Genomic DNA, 23,468 nt, shown 5'->3' on the forward strand with positions numbered 1-23,468 from the left:
TAGAACACTGGCCTTGGTACAGTGCCCTGATCCCGAATTCAAGCCCCAAGCCTGGCAAACAAACAAGCAAGCAAAAAATAAAATAAAAACAAGTGAAAAAAGATCAAACATACATCACCACCAGCTATGAAGTTATATTTTTTAATTTTTATTGTAGAGGTGATGTGCTGAGCGTTTAGTTACATGTCAAGTAAAGATCACCTTTCTTTTTGGAAAGATCACCATTCCCTCACTCTCGGTTATAATAATTTATTTCTTATCATGGACAGCAAGACCAGGAGGCCTACTCTTAAGGGGACATTACCAATACCGGGTACTGAGGAGACTGAGAGGGGAGGATGAAGGTTTGTAGCTAGCCAGGGCAGGAATGGTGGCAAGACTGCAATGAACATGCAAAAAAGCAAGATTTGGAGCTGTGTTTCAATTGGTTGAGCATCAGCCTTCAGCAAAACAGCCAAGTGAGGGCAAGAGGCTCTAGGTACCTGTATAATGGGACTGGGGGGGGGGGGCAGTGGAGAAGAAAGGAAAGAAGGAAGAAAGTAGCAAGGGAGTGAGGAAGAAAAAGGGGGGAATGGAAGGGAGGAAGGAAGGAAGGAAGGAAGAGAAAGAAGAAAGAAAGAAAAAGAAAAGAAAGAAAGAAAGAAAGGGAGTAGGAAGAAAGAGGGAAAATGGAAGGAAGGGAGGGAGGGCGGGAGGGAGGGAGGGAGGAGGAAAGGCAACTTTGGGAACAGCCAGGCGTCTCTGGAGGAGGTGAAGAGGCCGCTGCAAGCACTGGCGTCTAGGTCCCTTCGGAGGCCCCTGTGGGGAGAGGAGTGAAGTCAGGGCTGCCGTCAGGCGGAATGCGCGGCGGGGCAGGTGCTGTGGGTCTGTTACTGAAGCGGCAGGTGCGGAGGCGGTGGCCCTGCCCCTCGCTCCCTCCATGACGTGTGGCCATGGGAACCCCCAGCTGGCTGGCGCAGGGCTGAGCTGTGGGAACCCACACAGCTGGAGAGGGCTGTTCCACTGCCCGCAGGTGCTCCACTCCCCTGGGGGCCATGGGAGGGACCGAGCACCGCGTCCCAGCTCAACCTAAGAGTGTCCTCAGAGCTCAGCCTCCCGAGGAGGTCCAATGATACAAATGAGCCAGCAGCATGCGGCAACATCAGGGTGTTGGTTGGCTGGTCGGTTGGTCATGGGGCTTGAACTCAGGGCCTGGGTGCTGTCTCTGAGCTCGTTTGCTCAAGGCTAGTGTTTTGCTTTGAGCCACAGCTCCGAGTGTTTGTTTTTAAAAATATAACTTTATATATTATTAAGGTTACCATCTCCTAAGTGAGTCTCCCCTCCTTCCCTTTCCCTAGCTTGCCCCTCCCGTCCCTCCTACAAGTGGCAGAACTTGTTTTCCACTGAATCATGAATACCATGATCGCATTTCTGAGTTAATTCTTTTTTTTGGGTCCGGTCGTGGGGCCTGAACTCTGGGTCTGGGCACTGTCCCTCAGCTCTTCAGCTCAAGGCTAGCGCTCTACCACTTGAGCCACAGCGCCACTTCCAGCTTTTTTCTTTTTGCTTATGTGGTGCTGAGGAATCGAACCCAGGGCCTCATGCATGCAAGACAAGCGCTCTACCACTGAGCCATCTTCCCAGCCCCCCATGATCGCATTTCTTCACCCTTCCTCCCTCCCTTTCTACACCCCTCCTTGTTTTCCCTTACAAAACAGGAAAGCAGGGCACCAGTGGTACACACCTGTAATCCTAGCTACAAAGGAGGCTGAGAGCTGAGGATCACGATTCAAAGTCAACACAGGCAGGAAAGTCCTTAAGACTCTTATCTCCAATTAACCACCAGAAAACTGGAAGTGGTGCTGTGGTTCAAGTGGTAGAGCACTCACCTTGAGCTAAAGGGCTGAAGGACAGTGCCCAGGCCTAGAGTTCAAGCCCATGACCAAAAAGAGAGAGGGGGGTGGGGAAGGAAGGCAGGAAGGCAGGAAGGCAGGAAGGCAGGAAGGCAAGAAGGCAGGAAGGAAGGAGGGGAAAAGCCCACCCCATCCCAAACACCACCACCACCACCACCATAAAATAACCCATGTTTTCATATCCTGGAATTTGTTTGGCTAAATAATATTTTGTATGTTCAGGAGAATTATACCTTTGGGTCCCTCTGCTACTGGTACCCTCCTTTCGTCCGTGTGCAAATGCCTTGAGTTCTGTACAGAGTTGAGGTCCGGTGATATTTTAGATCTAGCCTCCACATGTAAGGGATACAGGCGCCCTGTGTCTCTGAGCTTGGCTTACCTCACTAAACGCTGCTCTAGGTCCATCCATTTCCCTACAAATGACAGGATCTTATTCTTTCTAATGGACAAGTAAAATCCCATTGTGTATGTGTACCACACGCAACAGTTGTGTTTTAACAAGCCCAGTGTCTCGGCTCTGCTCGCTGGGACGCTTTTCCAGCCCAGAGCCTTTGATGGAGACCTGGCTCCCCTTCAGTGGCTCTGTCAAGGGCCTGGCCCCAGGGGGCTCACAGCGCCTCTAGTGGAGAAGTGGAGAAGCACACCCTGCTGTGGCTATCCATACGCTGCCTGTGCTTCATTGTGTGTATTCTCTTGGTTTGGTGTCCACATCTGTCACCAGCGCCAGGGTCCCTCTGTGTGCTGGGGTCTCTGCCTGGAGCAGTGTCTGACTACGGGAGTGGAGGGACCTTGGGCAGAGAATTCCCTGGGCCTCCACTTCCTGCCAGCGTACCCCACACACCCATCTTGTTTCATGGGGCCGCAGTGATGGAGGGAATGTGGAAGGAGTGCGTTCTCTGCGTCAGCTTGTGGCTGGAGTCACAGCGCCAGTGGATAAGGAACTTCCGCTTTGTACGAAAGCACAGCAATGCTCTGGATAATCATCAATGCCTGAGCGACCTTTGCTTTGAGATTGACTCCATTTTTTACAGAAAACCTGCAGCCTGCCTTCGTGATCCTGAGCCGACACCAGGAAGAATTCTGGGGCTCCTAGCCACCAGCAGCTGGGTGCCTTGGCACCCTGCAGTGGGATTACCTTTAACCAGGAGCTGAAAACCCTCCTGTGGCTCTAGGAAGCTGGGTCGCCCACCCCATGCCCATCGAAGGCTGCCTGAGCAAGACTGGGTCAGGCTGGAACCCTGGGCCCGGCCCAGCCTGGCCCACCGTACCCTGGGGTGCTGGGTGTGGCCAGTGTTTGCGCTTGGTGGTATGGCCAAGCAGCTGCTCTTTTCCCAGGGGGCTGAGGTGTTATAGGCCTGGCAGCCACTTATCTCCCAAGGCCTCTGGGGAACAGGGAGGGTGGCTCTTGGCCTTTCTGGTTGGCTAGAGCCAGAAGGAATGGGGCAGGGTTTGGGGGACACACTGGGACATAAAAAGGGTCCCAGAGCAGGTACAACTCATTCTCCCTGACCACAACACCATGGCATTCCTGTGGCTTCTGTCCTGCTTTGCCCTTGTGGAGGCTGCCTTTGGTGAGTGTTGGCATCTGGGGAGAGGCTGGGCCCTGTGGACCCCACACCCCCAAGCCAGGCCCCATCAGAGGAGCCGACAGCCCCCGTCCTGAGTGGGAGCTGAGCCCCTTTCCCTGCCTCCTGGGGCATCACCTGCCACAGGCTGCCAGAGATGACAGGAGGCCTTCTAGGACTTTCTGAGCCTGCAGGCCCTGCTCTGAGCATGGAAGAGCCTGGTCAGTGGTTCCCAAAGTGTCTGAGGTTGGGAACTGCAGGCAGGGTAAGAATAGTGGGGGCAGGTTTCCCCAAGATCTTCATCCAGGATCCAGGACTGTGTGTGTGTGTGTGTGTGTGTGTGTGTGTGTGTGTGTGTGTGTGTGTGTGTGCTGACCACCTGCTAAGCATTTTGTGTTCTATTCTTTTTGTTGTTGGTCGTGGGGCTTGAACTCTGGGCCTGGATGCTGTCCCTCAGCTCTTCAGCTCAAGTCGAGCACTCTACCACTTGAACCGTAGCACCACTTCCGGTTTTCTGAGTGGTTTATTCGAGACAAGAGTCTCATGGACTTTCCTGCCAGGGCTGGCTTTGAACCGTGATCATCAGATCTCAGTCTCCTGAGTAGCTAGGATTACAGGCGTGAGCCACCTGCACTCGGCTTGTGTTCTATATTTTTTTTTTTGGGGGGGGTCCAGTCGTGGGGCTTGAACTCTGGGCCTGGGCGCTGTCCCTCAGCTCTTCAGCTCAAGGCTGGCGCTCTACCACTTGAGCCACAGCGCCACTTCCAGCTTTTCTTTTCTGCTTATGTGGTTTAAGCACTCTACCACTGAGCCACCTTCCCAGCCCATGTTCTATTTTTTAAAAGAAGGAAAGAAGCCAGACGCTGGTGGCTCACACCTGTAATCTAGTTACTCAGGAGGCTGAGATCTAAGGATCAAAGCCAGCCCAGGCATAAAAGTCTCTATGAAGCTGGGTGCCAGGGGCTCACGCCTGTAATCTTAGCTACTCAGGAGGCTGAGATCTGGGGACCGCAGCACAAAAGCCCTCTTCCCTGTTCTGAGCTCACTAAATGTCATTTCTACTCTGTTTATACAAATATACTTCACATTTATAAATCCATCTACCCACGCTTCTCTCCGCGTCTGCAGTTTCCCACTGTTTTCCACTCACGTCTTATTAGCGTTATCCATGTTGCTTGAGTGTGCTTGGGAGTGTGAATGCACTACTATTTTATATTTTGCTATTATAAAAACAATGCTCCATTTGGCAACACCAGTTTTCAGTGAGGAGCCTGGAGCAGGGGAGAGGGACCCCGGAAGTGGCGGGGCTGCCCCTCACCCCTGCTGCCCAATTGTGAAGACCGCGTGGGAGGAGAGCTTGCTGAGTCAGCAAGCGTCCTGGGCATGCGCAGGTCACTGCCTCGCTTGGTTCACTATTGGTTTTATGCTGTGAAATCAAAGTCTTGTTTTATTAAATGAACAAGTCACCAAGACTTTACACAACAAACAACTCCTAAGATTAGAACTGTCCAAGAAATGGCCAGCTGGGAAGCAGGCCTGGCTGGGGACGGCCATGTTTCTCTGCGTCCCAGGATGACGGGGGTCTGCGGGCTGTGAGTGGGATGGCCTTGAGTCTCGAGGGCAGAGGGAAGCCAGGGGAAGCTTCTAGAAGAAGTGGCCCATCATTACGGGGGGGGGGGGGGGGGCGGTGCTGAGCTAGTCTGAGGTAGGACCGGGAATTCTGCAGTGGTGGTTCTGAGTGACAGCCATCCTTCACCCCAATCCTCCCACCAGGCTGCGGGGTGCCGGCCATCCACCCGGTGCTCAGTGGCCTGTCCAGGATCGTCAACGGGGAGGACGCTGTCCCTGGCTCCTGGCCCTGGCAGGTGTCCCTGCAGGTGAGGGCGAGCTCCTGGGAAGGGGGGCGGTCAGCGTGGGGTGCTAAGTGGGGATGTGACTGACCCCTGCTTCCTCCCCAGCAATCAAATGGCTTCCACTTCTGCGGGGGCTCCCTGATCAGCGAGGACTGGGTGGTCACCGCTGCCCACTGTGGGGTCAAGTGAGTCCCGGGCAGCCTGGGGGCTCCGCGTGCAGCTCATTGGGGGTCGGGGAGGGGAGCAGGCCCCCCCTCACCCCCCCTTCCCGTCTCGATGCCCAGGACGTCCGACCTCGTGGTGGCTGGGGAATTTGACCAGGGCTCCGACCAGGAGGACATCCAGGTCCTGAAGATCGCAAAGGTATTCGGGCCTGCTCCCCACCCAGGCTCTCAGCCCAGAAGTTGGGGAGCAGGCACGGGACACGTGGAGCTAGGGCTGGCCTCAGGAAAGGAGCTTGGCCCCCAGAGACACACACGACCTAACCTGGGGCTCTGGTCCTCACCCACAGGTTTTCAAGAACCCCAAGTTCAACTTCTTCACCATCCAGAATGACATCGCGCTGCTGAAGCTGGCCACACCCGCCCGCTTGTCCAGCACCGTGTCGGCGGTGTGCCTGCCCAGCGAGGACGAAGACTTCCCGGCCGGGACCCAGTGCGTCACCACAGGCTGGGGAAAGACCAAGCACAGCGGTAAGCAGCGGCCGCCTTTCCTGAGCCCGGCTGGTCGTTGGGCTGGGCTGCCTGGTCTGAATCTCAACGTTCTTAAAAATGAAGTGGGGCGTGATGGCCCAGGCCTTGAATCTCAACACCAGAGAGGCACAAGCAGAAGGAGCACAGTTCTAGATCAGCCTGGGCTACTTAGGAAGTCTTTGTCTTAGGGGAAAAAAATCCCAAAGGTCCAGGATGTAAAGTTGGTGGCACAGTACTTGTCCACCACCAGATCCATTGGGATGATGGCGTGTGCCAGGAGCAGTGGCATCTCTTCCAGCACCAGGGGGTCAACTTGTCCTGCCCACTTGCTGACCATCTGATTCCCAGCTCTGATTTAAAAAGAAAGAAAAACGAGAGTGACTAAGGACAGAATCGCCACAGGAAGGCCTTCCGATGGCACAGCTACAGGGCGGAGTCTCCCCCTCAGGAAGGACCAGGGGGTCGCACACCCCTAAGCCCAGGGGTCCATCTGATTTGGCACCTAAGTGGGGCCCAGCTCACCTTCTTGCACCTCATTTTCTTCCCGATCTGGATTCTCTCAGGGGGCCTCTAGCTTTCTGTTCACTAACAGATGGAGACAGAAAGGGAAGGAGGGAGGAGGCTGGTCTCCATTGACCTTTCCCCTCTCCACGCCTCCCCCCCACCCCAGGCCCGGCTCCACACAGAGGCCGAGGGGCTGGGCTGCGGGAACAGGTGTGGGTACAGTGTACCCTGCCCGGGGGCGGACCTGACAGTTGGGTGTCCCCGGGCATGGTCTGATCTCTTCTCCACTGGGGGTGGGAGGGCTGAATAAGAGGGGCCTTGACCCCGTCCTCTGTCCCTGCAGCCACCAAGACCCCCGAAAAGCTGCAGCAGGCCACCCTGCCCCTCCTGTCCACCACCGAATGCAAGAAGTTCTGGGGCGCCAAGATCAAGAACTCTATGATCTGCGCAGGCGCCAGTGGTGTCTCCTCCTGCATGGTATGGTCGCATGCCCCACCCACCCTCGGCTGGCCCTCCCCTGGTCATCTCCACAGCGCCCCCCAGAGGCCTGGGCTCCCTGACCCCACTCCTCCCCACTCACTGGGGAGGGAGACCAGTTGTCCCAGCCTGGTGCTGGGCTGCGCAGGGCAGAGACCACAGCCAGGCTTAGAGAGGGCCACTGGCCAGGTCCCCGTAGGGTAGACAGCAGAGCTGGCCACTGACCCCACATCGGGTCCCTGGGCCCACGTTTGTCAGTGCTCCACGCCCTCCCTGCGCTCTGCAGGATGTCCTAGGTCCTGAGGAGTCCTCTCCCCTCCCCCCGCAGGGCGACTCCGGCGGCCCCCTGGTGTGTCAGAAGGACGGGGCCTGGACCCTGGTGGGCATCGTGTCCTGGGGCAGCGGCACCTGCTCCACCTCCACCCCCGCCGTGTATTCACGGGTCACTGAGCTCATGCCCTGGGTGCAGCAGATCCTGGCGGCCAACTGAGTCCGTGGCTCCTCCTCCCCCACTCCGAGAAGCTTCAATAAAAACCATCTATTTAGAAATGCCTCCTGTGTCTCTTGGTGTGGCCCAAAAAATCTGGGGCCCAAGCTATTGAGTTGTGGTTCCCAGGGCTGGGACTGTGGCTTAGTGGTAGAGTGCTTGCCTAGCATGCATGAAGCCCTGGGTTCAATTCCTCAGTACCACATGAACCACACAAAAAAGCCAGAAGTGGCACTGTGGCTCAAGTAGTAGAGCACTAGCCTTCAGCAAAAGCTCAAGAACAGGGCCCAGGCCCCGAGTTCAAGCCCCAGGATTGCCCTCTCCCAAAAAAAATGTCATTCCCAGGCTGCAGGTCTCGAGAATCTTTCCTAGGAAGCTTAGCTTCCTATCTTCACCCCAGACCTGAATTCAGGCCCTACCTGCTAAAGCCAACTTGACCCATGGAACTTTTTGGAAGGCAATAATCCTTCAGCAAGCTCTGTAGTTAGCCCCAAGTCAGCCTTCTAGGCACACGGTCCAGGCACCCTGCTCTACCTTAGCATCCCTCAGCCAAGAGCCCCAGGTGAGCCTCAGACCCCACGCCTTGCACCAGCAGTCCAGCTTGGAAATCCCCAAGCCAGCACCTGCCAGCGGCTCCACTCTACCCTCCCCTCTTCTGCCCTTTCTGCCATGGCTGAGTTGGATCTGGATCAGAGGCTGCCTTTGGTCACCTTCTACCCTTTTACAGCCAGCAGGGGGCGCTGCTGTGCAGCGGGGCACTGAATTCTTTAAAAGATGGCAAACGTGGCATCTTAATTTTAGTATTCCATTCTCATTCTCCCAAATACTTCCATTGCCAAACTCTTCCACACAAATGCCCCCTACCCCCCACCAACCTCTAATTTAAATACCAGTGGTACTACTCACAGGCAGGCTGAAGATTTTGCTCTTCACTAATTTTGAAAGCATTTTTTTTCCTTTCCCGATTTTTAAGATAATGATTTTGTTCCTATCATCGTCTAACAGGGACTCGCTTCATTTTGTTTTTGTGTTTTAGGATCATTAAATTGTAGGTTTAAAGAGATTTTGTTTTTTTTTGTGTGTGTTTTTGTTTTTTTTGGTGCCAGTACTAGGGTTTGAACTCAGGACTTGGGAACTGTTCCTGAGCTTTTTTGCTCAAGACTAAGTGCCACAGCTCCACTTATGGCTTTTTGGTGGTTAATTGGAGATCAGATTCTCATGGGCTTGTCTGCCCAGGTTGGCTTTGAACTGGGATCTCAGTCTGCTGAGTAGCTAGGATACAGGAGTGAGCCACCAGCACCCGCTTCTGAGCACTATTTATTTAATTTACTTATTTTTTTTTTTGTCAGTTGTAGGGCCCAAACTCTGGGCCTGGGCGCTGTCCCTCAGCTCTTCAGCTCAAGGCTAACACTCTACCACTTGAGCCACAGTACCATTTCCAGCTTTTTCTGCTTATGTGGTGCTGAGGAATTGAACCTACAGCCTCATGCATGCAAGGGAAGCACTCTACCACTGAGCTACCTTCCCAGCCCCCTGAGCACTTTTTTTTCAAGAAATGCTGGTGGATTTTGGCTAAGAGCCTTTTACATTAATTGAGATGATCAATTTTCTTCCTTGATTCTATTATTACATTGAGCTTCTCAGATTGAGTCAACCTTGCATAAATGAATTATTCTTATCATTTTAGTAGGCTACTGGATTGTTTACTAGTTGCTTTTTTTTTTTTTCCAATCATGTGGCTTGAACTCTGGGCCTGGGCGCTGTCCCTCAGCTTTTCAGCTCAAGGCTAGGGCTCTATCACTTGAGCCACAGTACCACTTCCAGTTTTCTGAGTGGTTTAATGGAGATAAGTCTCACAGTCTTTCCTGCCCGGGCTGGCTTTGAACCTTGATTCTTAGATCTCAGCCTCCTGAGCAGCTAGCATTACAGGTGTGAGCCATTGGCGCTCAGCTTCACTAGTTATTATTTAAGAGCACTTGTAAGTGATACTGTGACTTAAGTAGTAGCGCTAGCCTTGAGCTGAAGAGCTGAGGGACAGCGCCCAGGCCCAGAGCTAAAAAAAAAAAAAAAAAGAAGAAATAACTGGGCTGGGAAGGTGGCTCAGTGGTAGAGCACTTGCCTTGCATGCATAAGGCCCTGGGTTCAATTCCTCAGCACCACATAAGCAGAAAAAGCCGGAAATGGCACTGTGGCTCAACTGGTAGAGCGCTAGCCTTGAGCTGAAGAGCTGAGGGACAGTGCCCAGGCCCAGAATTCAATCCCCATGACCAAAAGAAAAAAAAAAAACACTTATCAGTGTTCCATCCCTAACACTAGATAAAGAAAAAACAACAGTAAGCATTTAGTCCTTTAATTCCCAGCTCAGGGGGAGAGAACCACTTTCAAACAGTCTAAAACACACACAGGGCTGACATACCTCTGGGTCTGGGGCCTGGTACCACAGGCAGTCCTGAGCTAAGACTGCCACCTGGTGGTCTACATAAAAACTGCAGAGCCCATTTGTTCTAATCCATCACTGTCAAACCAGGAAAAAAATAGGCAAAATAGGTAAATGTTTTCATGTATTTACCCCAATACATTATTATCTCTCTATATATATATTTTTGGGTCCAGTCATGGGGCCTGAACTCTGGGCCTGGGCGCTGTCCCTCAGCTCTTCAGCTCAAGGCTAGCGCTCTACCACTTGAGCCACAGCACCACTTCCAGCTTTTTTCTTTTTGCTTATGTGGTGCTGAGGAATTGAACCCAGGGCCTCGAGCATGCAAAGCAAGCGCTCTACCACTGAGCCACCTTCCCAGCCCTATCTCTATATTTAATAAATATTTTAGCTATGTTTCACATTGAAGTTTAAACTCAGAGCCTCACCCTGCTAGCACGGACTCCACCATTGAGCGGCACCCCAACTCCCTTTTGCTTTAACAGTGGAGTCTAGCTTTGTGCACAGCTGTCTTACTTAGACCCTCTTCCTCCCCCTAGGCTTCTATGTATCTGGGATGATGGCAATGAACAACTTTGTCCAGCTATTGGTTGAGATGTAGTCTCATGAACCTTTAGCTTGCTTGTGTGGTTGTGTGGCGGGTGCTCTATCATTTGAGCTACACCGCCAGCCTCTCTCTGTGAGATCCTGCCTACAGGATCTCAGACTTCTATGGCTCCACTGGATTCAAAGTGATTTCTAGGCTCTTAGTATCCCGAGTAGTTAAGAATTATAGGCTGAGCCACCAGTGTCGAGCAATCTGTTTTGGTTTGTCTATGTTGAAGATTTATCAGGCGCATGCACGTCTTCTCAAATTAGCTCCTCTGTGGTTGTTGCCCTTTATTTCTGGGAGATTGTGAACTCAGTCGAAAATGAGTCATGCCACTGCGGGCTGCTAATGTTAACTGGCTGTGAATAATTATCCTACCTACTTAGTTTACATTCATCTGTATCTATATGTTAAAACATGACACTTTTGGTGCAAATTTAATACAGTTCAAATTGGGGGGCGGGTAATAGTGGCATTTTCTTTCAAAAGTGGGTCTCATTATGTTGGGGATCCAAGAGACCTCAAAGCTGTGACTGTGCCTTGAGACCTAGCTAATAGGGTTTTGGGTTGGTTTTTCACTATTCGTGTGTGTGTGTGTGTGTGTAGTACAGGAAATGAAATTCCAGGGTCTTTTTCCTTTTCCTAGAGCTGGGGTTTGAACACTTGCTAGGTAAGATCTCTACCACTTGAACCGTGCCTGCAGCCACTGAGTTTCAGATAGGTAGTTCTGGGCACGTGAAGCCATTACTATGGACGTGAGAGATGACATAGTCCGTGGGAAGGGGATGGAGGTGCTGACTGCTGCCCCCTGGTGGTTCCTCCCTCCTCCTCGGCCCTGCCTTATCCCTTGTCCCCTACCCTTACCTGTGGCTGGGCTCAGGACACTGGAAGTTGGCTGCTGAAAAGCAGCGGGCGAGGCTTGTCTTTCATTTCCTTCCCTACCTCAGTCCCGCGTTCTTCATAGTAGCTCTCTGCCAGGCTTCGCTGTCTTAGCAGATCTTTCCAGAGGTCAGTGATCACAGGGCTCTGGGAACACTTCCTGTCTGGCTCCCAGGACAGCTTCTCTGGGTGCTTTGCTCTCCCAGCCATTCCGTCCTTCCACTGGTCTGGGTTGGTGGAGGGCCTGCGGGAGTGGTCTGAGAGGCTGAGTGAGTTCGAGGGGACACACAGAGGTATTGTCTCCCCGGCCCACGAATCAGATACAGATACATAGGAGTTTAGATATTTATTTTACAAAAATTGGTATATTCTCAGAGGGCCTCCCCATTTGACGGAGAGTTCTCTCCACATTATATTCTTTGCAATAGAATACCATTCAGCTGTGATACATTCTACCACAATTTGTTCATTATTCTCATATTGGGTTTTTTTGTATTTACCAAAAATACTACAATATACATTGATAAACATAAAATCTCATGTACTGGCACTTTATTATTTTTTTTTCTTAGAAACAGATTCCCAGGAGTGACGCACCTGGTTTGAAGACTGTGTGTTCTTCATGTTGAGACAGAATCACAATATTTCCTAAGGAGGTGGTCACAATTTACACTTCAACAGCAGTGTATGAAACTGCTGTTTTCCTTTAATAGGTGAGACTGTAACTTAGACCCAGTGGGCTGTGGCTGTCCTGGAAAATGTCCCCAGAAAATGGCTCCCATTCATACCGTCCGCCAATGACCTTTGACAGTAAGAAGCCAGTAGCTTGCCAGGTACCATCATACTAATGCACTATTTGTGGCTGCCAGGTAAAAGCAGAATTTGTGCTTCTGACATCGTCTAAAAGGCAATCTTTCAGTTGTGCAGAAATAACAGTAATGTTCTCTTGGTCTGGGGACATTTCTAGGCAGCCACGTGTGAAGTGTGGATGGTGACAGGACAGAGTGACACACACCAAGCAGGACCAAACACCTCCTTCAAACCGCAGGATTCTGCTCATTTCTAAAATGAATTATGCACATAGAAATTTAAAATGCAATACTGAGTTTCCTTAAAATAAGTTTTTCCTTTAATATCTCTGAAATGTAACATCTGTGAGCTACATAAGCACTCTACCATTTTTTTTTAAACAAGACAATCAAAATATGAAGAGAAACAGGGAAACCCACAAAAAATAGTTTTGTTTATTTTCTGGGCTACGTAATCTTTTGGTAAGACATGCACCTGTAAGTCAGGAACAAGGTCATGACACATGCGGCGTTCTGTCTACACTGCACACTCGTATCTTGTAGTGCGAGTCGAGAAACGCAGTTCATATTGCCTCCTCCATCATGTTCCTCTTCCTTACCTCACACTTGCATCTTTGTATAAATCTTCTAGAAAAATCTTCAAACCTGGACGCAGGTTGAGACTCTGCCAAATTGTCACTTCTTCAGTGGAGAGGCCGTGCAGTGATGATGGTCACAGAAGCGAGCAGGAGGAGCAGCTCCTTGCTACATCTATTCCTTTTGGAATGTATAGCAGGTGGGAAAGGTACCGAAAGTCATGTTTAATATGGAAAATCTTGTTTGATGTGCCCTAATGATTGCCAAGACAAACGTTTCAAACTCCCAGTAGCTTCACATACGTAAATTTAAAACGTGATGTGTGTTTCGCGGAATATTCTCACATAAATTTCCAGGGTAGAACCAACCGGGTGCCAATGGCTCATGCCTGCAATCCTAGCTATTTAGGAGGCTGAGATCTGAGGACAGTAGTTCAAAGCCAGCCTGGGCAGGAAACTCTGTGAGACTCTTACCTACAATAAACGACTCAAAAAAGACAGAAGTGGCACTGTGGCTCAAGTGGTAGTACACTCACTTTGAGCAAAAGCAGCTCAGGGACAGTGTTCAGGTCCTGAGTTCAAGCCCCAGGACTGGCAAAAAAAAATAAAAAATAAAAAAGATCTCTAGGGTACTGTCTGTACATGTTTGTGCTACTTCTCAGGGACTTTGAGAAGCTTCCTATGGGCTGGCTGCAGCTCGGTGGTAGAGCACACACACGTAGAGAACAATTCCGCGGCTGTACGCATGATGTGCAGTGGCGTGCACTCCTTGCTTCCCAAGAGGCTGTGTTCTCCCGGGGTCCTATCTTCCCGTCTTTTCAATGGAGACTGCTGGCCAGCATGCGCTCCCATGACCCTACAGCCCCTCCCCTGGAAGAGCCACCGCGGCATCAGGGTCTGTCCCCCGCGTGCAGCCTCTGGTGGACGCTGAGGCGGGACTTCCTGCTGAAGGCCTTGCCGCAGTCGGCGCACTCGTAGGGCTTCTCCCCGGTGTGGATGCGCAGGTGCAGCCGCAGGGTGGACCTCTGGCTGAAGGTCTTGCCGCACTCGGTGCACTCGTAGGGCTTCTCCCCGGTGTGAGTCCGCGTGTGGATGATGAGCTGCGAGTTCTGGATGAAGGACTTGCCGCACTCGCTGCACTCGTAGCGCTTCTCCCCCGTGTGAATCTTCTGGTGGATAATGAGGTTGGACTTCTTGAAGAAGGTCTTTGCACACTCGCTGCACTCGTAGGGCCGCTCTCCGGTGTGAATCCTCTGGTGTGTGGTGAGCTCAAACTTCTGGGCGAAGGTCTTGCCGCACTCTCCGCAGCCGTAGGGCTTCTTCTCCATGTGCGCCCTCTGGTGCACGATGAGGTTGGACTGGTGGGTGAACGCCTTTCCACACTCGGGGCACTCGAAGGGCTTCTCCCCGGTGTGGATTCGCTGGTGCTTGATGAGGTTCGCCTTGTGGGAGAAGGTCTTCTGGCACACGTTGCACTCATAGGGCTTCTCCCCAGTGTGGATTCTCTTATGACTAACGAGGAGCGACTTAAACGAGAAGGTCTTGTCACAGTAATTGCAAACGAAAGGCTGAACCAAGTTTTTCATTTTCTGATGCTTAAAAATCACTTCCTTAGGGCTGAGGGCTTTGGTGCTTTTATTATATTCTGCGTATTCTGCCGCAGACTGGGGTTTCTCTTGCTTCAGACGGAGGAGCGATTTTCCAAAACCGCTGCACTCATCGTCCTCCTTGCCCGCGTAGCTCCGGTCCCGAAGCAGGTCCGAGCCACACGGAGGAGCCTTTTCATATCCACTGTATTTATAGGGCACTTGGCTCAAAGAAACACTGTCAGTGTTCAGATGAAATGTTTTTGCAAAGAGGTAACCCCTTTCTTCGACTGGGGTTTGGTTCTTGAGGATTAGAAACTGCCTTGCCTGCTCATCTGGGGTTTTGGGGTCCCCTTCCATCTGCTCATCGGCCTTCCACACTTCTAGGATGAAGCACAAAGAAACGCACTAGTCAGCCCCTCTCCGTTTCACAGCAGAGTCTCTGTGAACAGTCTATCTTTCTGATCTATCAATGAATAGCTCCCTCCCACCACGAAAACATCCCTGGTGCCATCTTTTTCTTGCTCTTAAACTTTGAAAAGACAAAAACATAAAAGGTTGTGGCAAAAAAAAAAAAAAAAAAAAAGGAAAAACTGACAATGGACATATATAGCATTGCCAGATGACAAAACGACCTTAAAGTGGATAAAAAACAAAAACAAAATTAAAAAATAAAAATGGGGGGCTGGGAAGGTGGCTCAGTGGTAGAGCGCTTGCCTTGCATGCCTGAAGCCTTGGGTTTGATTCCTCAGCACCACATAAAGCAAAAAGAAAAAAAGCCGGAAGTGGCGCTGTGGCTCAAGCAGTAGAGCACTAGCCTTGAGCTGAAGAGCTGAGGGACAGCGACTAGGCCCAGAGTTCAGGCCCCACGACCGGACCCAAAAAAATAAAAATAAAATAAAAAGGGGCTGAGGGCATGAGCAAGGCCCTGGGTTGAACTGGGCAGGCCGGGGATGTGGAAAGACTGGCGACTCCAGGGATGGCAGGACTTAGCGTCTTCAGGGACATGGAACGGCACAGAGACCAAGAGAGTAAGCAGGTGGAGATGTGAAGCCGGAGTCGCTGGGCGGGTCAGGGTTAGTGACTGGTGTGGGACTGCCCCTTTGTGGTGGGACCTGCGTTAATTCCACATATGTTGGCTCTTTCCCCTTTTTTAAACCTCTGCTCATCTCAACCAATTCCCATGAGCTAAAATATGAACGTCACTATTCTGGCAAGCCAAAAAATACTACCAAAGAGCAGCTCACAAAGCCAGGCGCCACTGCTCACGCCTGTAATCCTAGCTACTCTGGATGTTATGATCTGAGGATCACCGTTTGAAGCCAGCCCAGAGAAGGAAAGTCCGTGAGACTCTTATTTCCAATAAACTACTCAGAAAAAGCTGGAAGTGGAGCTGTGACTCAAGTGGTACAGCACTACCCTTGAGCACAAAGAGGCTCAGGGAGAGCAACCAGGCCCTGAATTCAAGCCCTAGTACTGGCAAGAAAAAAAGAGAAGAAAAAAGAGTACCTCATCATGCCGAGTTAAGTATCTGCAGCAGGGAAGAAAGTTGAGCAAGGACAGACAGACATTTGGAGGCATGGCCACGAGCGGCAAAGGCCCTCTGTCTTCAGCGCCTCTGAAGATGTTGGGATTTTAAAACTAATTTTTTTCTATTTTGTAGTACTAGAGTTTGAACTCAGAGCTTAACACCTGCTAGGCAGGTGCTCTACAGAGCATATTTTGCTTCTACTTTTCTAGTAGAGTTTCACGTTTGCCCATGGCTGGCTTGAGACCATGACTAAGCCTTCTGTGTAACTGGGAATACAGGTATGAAGTATCATTCCTGCCTTGTTTGTTGAGATGAGATCTCACTTTGCCTGGGCTGAACTGCAGTCCTCCTGATCTCCACCTCCTGAGTAGCTAGGATTACAGGCATGCACCACTACACTTTGCCACAAACTACATTCTAGAAAATATTTTGAAGATACCAACTTGCTCCTAAGTGATATCTGCTATCATTTCTACAGTTTCTCTCATTTCCCTTCTTTTCAGATCATCCCTAGAAAGTTCTGAGCTGGTCATTCTTTTTTTTTTTTTTTTGTCGTTCATGGGGCTTGAACTCTGGGCCTGGATGCTGTCCCTCAGCTCTTCAGCTCAAGGTGAGCGTACTACCACTTGAGCCACAGCGCTACTTCTGGTTTTCTGAGTGGTTTACTGGCGATAAGAGTCTCACAGTTTCCTGCCTGGGCTGGCTTTGAACTGCGATCCTTAGATCTCAGCCTCCTGAGCAGCTAGGATAAAGGCGTGAGCCACGGACCAGCCCGTGCTGGTCATTTTAACTACACTATCCACAGCTTTTTGTTGTTCCAATCACACGTACTTTGGTTCCTGCTGTCTAAGCAGTTGGTGAATAAAGGTAGAACTCCAGAGGCTGGATTCACTCAGCCTCAACATGCGAAGACGCAGGCAACACTCTGTAATTCTGAAGCTCCTGGTTTTTGGAAGCTGAGAAAGGACAGAGGGCTGCCTAGCAGACAGGGAGCGACGCCCAGGGCCGCGCTTACCCACAGACAGCAAGTTGCTGTAGTTCTCCAACATCACATCCATATAGAGGATCCTCTGCGAGGGGTCCAGGCGCTCCCACTCCTCCTGGCTGAAGTCCACAGTGACGTCCGTGAACGAAACCGAGCCCTGAAATGACACATGCTTCAATCTGAGGTGGTGCAGAGAGGACACAGTAAAGCAGCCATGGTAGTGCATGCCAGTAATCCCAGCACTCGGGAGGCTGAGAGTGGAAACCTAGAGTCCTTCAATTGTATATCTTACAGGAGTTAATTTAACATGCATGTATCCTGGGGCTTGAACTTAGGATCTGGCCACTGTCCCTGGGCTTTTGTACTCAAGGCTAGCACTCTACCACTTGACCCACACCTCTAATTCTGGCTTTTTGGTGGGTAATTGGACATAAGAGTCTCATTGACTTTCCTGCTCCCGCTGGCTTCAAAACATGATCCTCAGATCTCAGCCTCTTAAGTAAGTTAGGATTACAAGCATGAGCCATCAATGCCCAGCTGAGTCGATTTAACATGAAGCAGAAACAGACAAAAATCAAGACCTAAATAGAACTCCAACAACATTCTTGTAATATGACTCCCTTATTGGATGCCACAAAACCCCTCCTCACTCCGAAGGTGAGAGACGGGCTTTACTGGTCACAAATTTTAGACATGTCATGAAATAACAGCCAGCACGCTAGGGGAAGCGTGAGGACAAGTATGAATCCCGTAAAGAACAATATTCAGTATATACCAGATGCAGGAAAAACACACAAAAAGTTAGAGAGAACGTACCTAATGCACTCCCATAATACAGTAAACTCCAAAGAACAACAGCATGAGAAGGGCAAACAGAACTTAATATAAGAGAGCTACAAGAAATGCCTACAAAGAGTTTCCAAGAGAGCCAGGCGCCAGTGGCTCATGTCTGTAATCTTAGTTACTCAGGAGACTGAGATCTGAGGACTGTGGTCTGAAGCCAACCATAGCAGGAAAGTCCCTGAGACTTTGTCTCTACTACACTACAATAAAAGCCGGAAGTGGAGCTGTGGCTCAAATGGTAAAGCACTAATCTTGAGCACAAAAGCTCAAGGACAGAGCCCAGGCCCTGAGTTCAAGCTCCAGGATCTGCCAAAAATAAAAAATAAAAAGTGTAAGAGAAGGAAGAATGAGCAGGGCACCGGTGGCTCATGCCTGCAATCCTAGCTACTAAGGAGACTGAGATCTGAGGACCGTAGTTCAAAGCCAGCCTGGGCAGGAAAGTCCGTGACTCTTTATCTCAATAAAATACCAGAAAACCAGAGGTGGCACTGTGGCTCAAGTGGTAGAGCACTTGCCTTGAGCTAAAGAGCTGAGGGGCAGAGCCCAGGCCCAGAGTTCAGCCCCATGACCAAAAAAAAAAAAGGAGAAGGAAAAATGGTAATTCTCTAATCATATCAAATTACTTCTAGCATAAACTGGAACAGGGTGATTCAAAAGCAGGCATCTGAGGTCTGCTACCAAGTTAGACTTACAACAGGGCACTGGTGACTCAAGTCTGGAAACTCAGCTACTCAGGAGGCTGAGATCTGAGGATTGAGATTCAAAGCCAACTCAGGCAGAAAAGTCTGGAAGACTCTATCTCCAAAATAACCAGTAAAATGCTGGGCTAGAGGTGTGGCTAAGTGGTAAAGTACTAGCCTAGTAAGCAAGCAGAGGTCATGAGTTCAAACCCTGGTACGGAGGGGAGAGGGGAATGTCCTGACACATTTACAGGTAGGTTGGGCATGTAGAGCACTGGGAAGGCAGGCACCCCAGGTTTCGCTTTGAGTTCCCCTCCCAGGTGGGAAGTTACAGCACTTTAGATCAAATTCAGTCCTCTTAGCTCACTCACTCATGTGGTACCAAGGTGCACTTTACTATCATGTCTTAATGGCTGTGCATTTGCATTTTCTGTGTCATAACACTGGAAGAAAATAATGCCTCTGACAACCATGATACCGTCTGCGGCATGTGGGTCTGAACTTGCAGAATCAGTTCACGTAGGAAGTGAGTCGAGAACACAAAGTTAAAAGAAAAGGCTACTTGCTGCCTCTATGCTCCTCCTCCTCACCTGAGGGCAGACTGAGGGGCCAGCCTCAGCCAGATTCTCCTCTGCACTCGGTTTGCTTTATGTTGAACACTGAGCTCACATCTGTCTCTCCCACCACACCAGGCTGCCTTGGAGCAGATGAAGATATTCATTTCCCCCCACAAAAGTGTATTGCTCTCATCCACTCTTGAGAGGTGGCAGTGGACCAAGCAGAAAATACAGAGCATCCCCCTCCCTCTAATTACATTCCTGTCAGACACCCAATACTCGAGCCACACTTTGACCTGCCAGATGGACCAACTGTGCTGAGCCTTATGTTTCCATATGTTTCTTATGACCTTGCCAATGACTTCCTCAAATGAGCTGCTGCAAACTCGGGAAGCTGGAGCTAAACTATGACCAGAGATTTTACTCTGCTCATCTTCTCCTGGAGACTTGAACACTCATTTGAAAAATATTTAGACACAGCTAGACTTGTCTAGGTTTGCTCGGTAAGTACTGTCAGATTGCTACCAGCAAGGCTATCATCAGCAATACCTGAGTTATTTCTTTTCTCTAATACCAGCTAATATAACTTGAGGGGAAAAAAAAATATTTAAAATACCCTAAGCCAGGTGCGGGTAGCTCAAGCGTGTGATCCTATCTTCATGGGAGGCTGACAATGAGTGTGTGAGACCCTTCTCAACAGATAGCCGAGTGTAGTGGTACATGCCTACCATCCCAGCTACATTTGATTGAGGCACTGAGATTGGGAGGATCTTGGTGCCAGGCCAACACAGACAACAAAGTATAAATAAAGTATAAATAAAGTATAAATAAAGTATAAATAAAGTATAAATAAAGACAAACCCCAGAATGGGGAAAAATTTTGAAAAACAATCATTAGCATCTAAATATACAAATAACTCTTAAAGCTCAAAATAAGAAAATAAACAATATAATTAAGTAATGGGCAAAAAATTGTGAACAGACACTTCACCAGAGATGATGTACAGATGGCAAATAATCATGAAAAGATGCTCAACGTTACAGGCTATCAGGGTCCTGCAAATCACAGTGAGACGCTGCCGTCCACCAGTGAAAACGGCCTAACAGGCAGAAGAAAGGATAGCCAACGGCTGGCATCAACCACTTATTTTAGTGTTTTCCTTAAATCTAACTCGTTCATACTTTTCTACCTCATTTTTTGATCCACGTAAGTTTCCACAAATGGAATATTTTTTAAAAAAAGAGAGAATAAACAACTCACCTGGGATTTGCTCATTTTGTTCATTTCTGCAGTTTAGGTGTAAAGACAGAGAACTATGAAGACAGAACTGGAACAGAAGAAAAAGGAAGGCATGTTATTGAAGAACTGACCTGCCTCATATTTATCAATGTTTGTTTTAGAAATCTCTACATACTAGGGCTGGGAAGGTAGCTCAGTGGTAGAGTGCTTGCCTTGCATGCATGAGGCCCTGGGTTCAATTCCTCAGCACCACATAAAGCACAAAAAAAAAAAGCCGGAAGTGGTACTGTGGCTCAAGTGATAGAGTGCTAGCCTTGAGCTGAAGAGCTGAGGGACAGCGCCCAGGCCCAGAGTACAGGCCCCACGATTGGACCAAAAAAAAAAAAAAAAAATTCCAAAATCTCTACATACTATCTGACAAAATAATAATTCCTAAACTGGGCACTAGGGGCTCATGTCTAATCCTCGCTAATCAGGAGGCTGATTGGATTGCAGTTCAAAGCCAGCCCAGGCAGGCAAGTCCATGAGACTCTTTTTTTCTTTTTTTGGTGCTGTCCCTCAGCTCTTTAGCTCAAGGCCAGCACCCTATCCCTTGAGCCATGGCGCTACTTCCAGCCTTTTCTGCTTTATATGGTGCTGAGGAATCAAACCAAGAGCCTCATGCATGCAAGGCAAGCAAACTACCACTGAGCCACCTTCCCAGCCCTCCATGAGACTCTTGTCTCCAATTAATCACCAAAAAAAAGTGGAAACTGTAGTTCAAGTGAGCAAAACAGCTCAAGGACAGCACCCAATTCATGAGCTCAAACCCCAGGCCAAATGCCAGAGAGAGAGAGAGACAGACAGACAGACAGGCAGACAGACAGACAGACAGACAGACAGAGACACAGAGAGAAGAAAATGCTTCCCCACTGCCTTTTATTGGGTTGACACCTAGAACAGGACTAAAGTTCAGCCTCTCTGAAATGACTTAATAGTACCTTTAATGTAACCATTAATAGAATTACAATAAAAGTTAACAGTCAGCCAAGTGCCGGTGGTTCATAACTGTAATCCTAACTACTCAGGAGGCTGAGATTTAAGGACCACAGTTCAAAGCCAGAAAAGTTCCCATGAGACTCTAATCTCCAATTAACCACTCAACAAACCAGAAGTGGCATTGTGGGTCAAAGTGGTAGAGCATGAGCCTTGAGCAACAGAGCTCTGGGAACAGTGCCCAGGCCCGAGTTCAAGCCCATGACTGATAAAATAATAATAATATAACAACAACAACAAGCTAACCATCTAAAAAGAATGCAATTGGTTCCAAAGTTTCCAAACTTTTGAATCCTTGGGAAACCTTCTTGGCTTTCATGCTATATCAAACGCAAGGCCTCTTCCATGCTAGGCAAGTTCTCTGCCTATACTCCCAGTCCATGGGAAAACTTGTAAAATCACAAAGTTGTTTATAGTCTTCAGGGTGCCCTATAAGGAGTAAACAGCGAATTCACCCAGGGAGAAAATTTCAAACGTATGAAAACCACCAGTAGGCCAAGACAAAGGAAAAACAATTCGCTGTCAGGTAACAAGAAGTGGCAGCTGGCTGGCGGACCTCAGGTGAATCACTTCCCCCTTCTGAGCCTTTCTAGCGATGACCATACCGGAAGACACTGGCTGGATGTGACGATTAGAAGACACGACCGAAAACCCTGTGGACAGAGCGGGGCTCCAGCTCACTGCGGAGGCTTCCCCTCTACCTGGAGAGGCACCGGGCTGCGGCAGGTGGCTCGCGGGGCGTGGCCCCGCGCGGCAGGCCCCGCCCCCGCCCCGCCCCGCCCCGCAGGTCCGGCCGCGTGCGCGCCCCGGGACTTCCGGGCTCGTTCCCGCGCGGCCGCGGCGCCTCACCGTGGGTCGCAGGCTCGTCTCCTGACAAAGGGAGGCCGGGAGGCCCGGCCGCCGCCCGCGCCCACGCCGCCGTCCCCGTACCACCGCGAGGCCCACCCCGTGCGCTCCGCCCGGAGGAGGACCAGGGCGGCCCCGGACGTCGCCTCCGTGGTTGCAACCGAAGTTTGGGCTCCCACCCGCCCGGGCAGGAACCCACCCGTCATCTCTGGCCCCTGGGCCGCAGGCTACGTCAAGCCTCCTGATAGCATCTTTTCCTACCTGGAAGGGCAGGGCTTCAGCTCGTGGTTCCGCGGCTCTGGGCCACGGCGTGGGGCAGCGAAGACGCGAGGACGAGGGGGTCTCGTCACCCACTCACAGCCTGGGATGGGGGGGGAGGGAGGGAAGACGCCGCTCGGCGCGCCGCACATGCGCAGACGTCAGGGCTGCGCGCCCAGGGTCCTCGCAGCGGCGTCCTGTTGGCCGCGGAACTACATTTCCCACAAGCCTCCGAGCTGCACCGTTAGGGACGCTCTGCAAAGTCTAGAGGGTGGAATGAGCTCTTCTCAAAGACCATCTTGGCCCGAAATGTTTATTTCTCTCAGTAGGGGTTGTGAATTGCCGCCCATTTCTTTCTCTTTTTTTTTTTTTTTTGGTCCGGTCGTGGGGCCTGAACTCTGGGCCTGGGCGCTGTCCCTCAGCTCTTCAGCTCAAGGCGAGCGCTCTACCACTTGAGCCACAGCGCCACTTCTGGCTTTTTTCTTTTTGCTTATGTGGTGCTGAGGAATCGAACCCAGGGCCTTGAGCATGCAAGGCAAGCGCTCTACCACTGAGCCACCTTCCCAGCCCCCATTTCTTTCTCTAAAGTGAGTCTCAAAAACACACACACACGCAAGTAATCTATTTGTTATGAAAATACGCCCAAGAAGGCAAGTATTACCTTTCCAAACATAATTGTGTAATCCCTAATTTTTAATACGATTTTATTGTTTTTATTAAAGTGTTGTGCAGAAGGGTTAACATTTCACAATTCAGGTAATGCATATATTTCTCTTTTAGACAATGTCACTCACATAATTTTTTTTTCTTTTTTCTGTCAGTTGTGGGGCCTGAACTCTGGGCCTGGGTGCTGTCCTTCAGCTCTTCAGCTCAAGGTGAGCACGCTACCACTTGAGCCACAGCACCACTTCTGGCTTTTTCTGTTTATGTGGTACTGAGGAATCGAACCCAGGGCTTCTAGGTAAGCACTCTACCACTAAGCCACATCCCCAACCTTAGACATTTTTTGACAGTAATGTTCTTTCAATATGCATTTAAGTTTTCTCCATATCATTTTTTATGGTTTGATAGTTCACTTCTTCTCAGAACAGCATAATCTTCCTTCCACTGTTGTATATACCCAGCTCATTTATATGTCTGAATTTTTT

General features: G+C 50.1%; 2 protein-coding genes across 3 annotated transcripts; one reads left to right on the plus strand and one right to left on the minus strand.

Annotated features, from left to right (window-relative positions):
* The first annotated feature begins 3,370 nt into the window (after nucleotides 1-3,370).
* On the plus strand, nucleotides 3,371-7,536 carry LOC122126162 (chymotrypsinogen B). Its single transcript, XM_042700778.1, has 7 exons — nucleotides 3,371-3,463; nucleotides 5,231-5,334; nucleotides 5,416-5,495; nucleotides 5,595-5,673; nucleotides 5,822-6,002; nucleotides 6,850-6,983; nucleotides 7,312-7,536. Exons 1-7 carry the CDS (start codon nucleotides 3,412-3,414, stop codon nucleotides 7,471-7,473), a joined length of 792 nt encoding a protein of 263 aa, XP_042556712.1. The 5' UTR covers nucleotides 3,371-3,411; the 3' UTR covers nucleotides 7,474-7,536.
* A 5,779-nt stretch (nucleotides 7,537-13,315) lies between these two features.
* On the minus strand, nucleotides 13,316-22,419 carry Zfp1 (ZFP1 zinc finger protein). Of its 2 annotated transcripts, none has more exons than XM_042700919.1 (4): nucleotides 22,324-22,419; nucleotides 20,203-20,269; nucleotides 16,892-17,018; nucleotides 13,316-14,728 (listed from the first exon to the last, which is right to left on the minus strand). In XM_042700919.1, the coding sequence occupies exons 2-4, from the start codon at nucleotides 20,224-20,226 to the stop codon at nucleotides 13,650-13,652; spliced, it is 1,230 nt and encodes a 409-aa protein (XP_042556853.1). In that variant the 5' UTR covers nucleotides 20,227-20,269; nucleotides 22,324-22,419; the 3' UTR covers nucleotides 13,316-13,649. The 2 variants fall into 2 exon arrangements, with proteins under 2 accessions (XP_042556853.1, XP_042556854.1); XM_042700920.1 differs by lacking the exon at nucleotides 22,324-22,419 and adding an exon at nucleotides 21,822-21,895.
* Between the last annotated feature and the right edge of the window lie 1,049 nt (nucleotides 22,420-23,468).

The sequence above is a fragment of the Dipodomys spectabilis genome, unplaced genomic scaffold (genome assembly GCF_019054845.1).
Source record: "Dipodomys spectabilis isolate Male_0828 unplaced genomic scaffold, ASM1905484v1 ptg000273l, whole genome shotgun sequence".
Taxonomy (NCBI): domain Eukaryota; kingdom Metazoa; phylum Chordata; class Mammalia; order Rodentia; family Heteromyidae; genus Dipodomys; species Dipodomys spectabilis.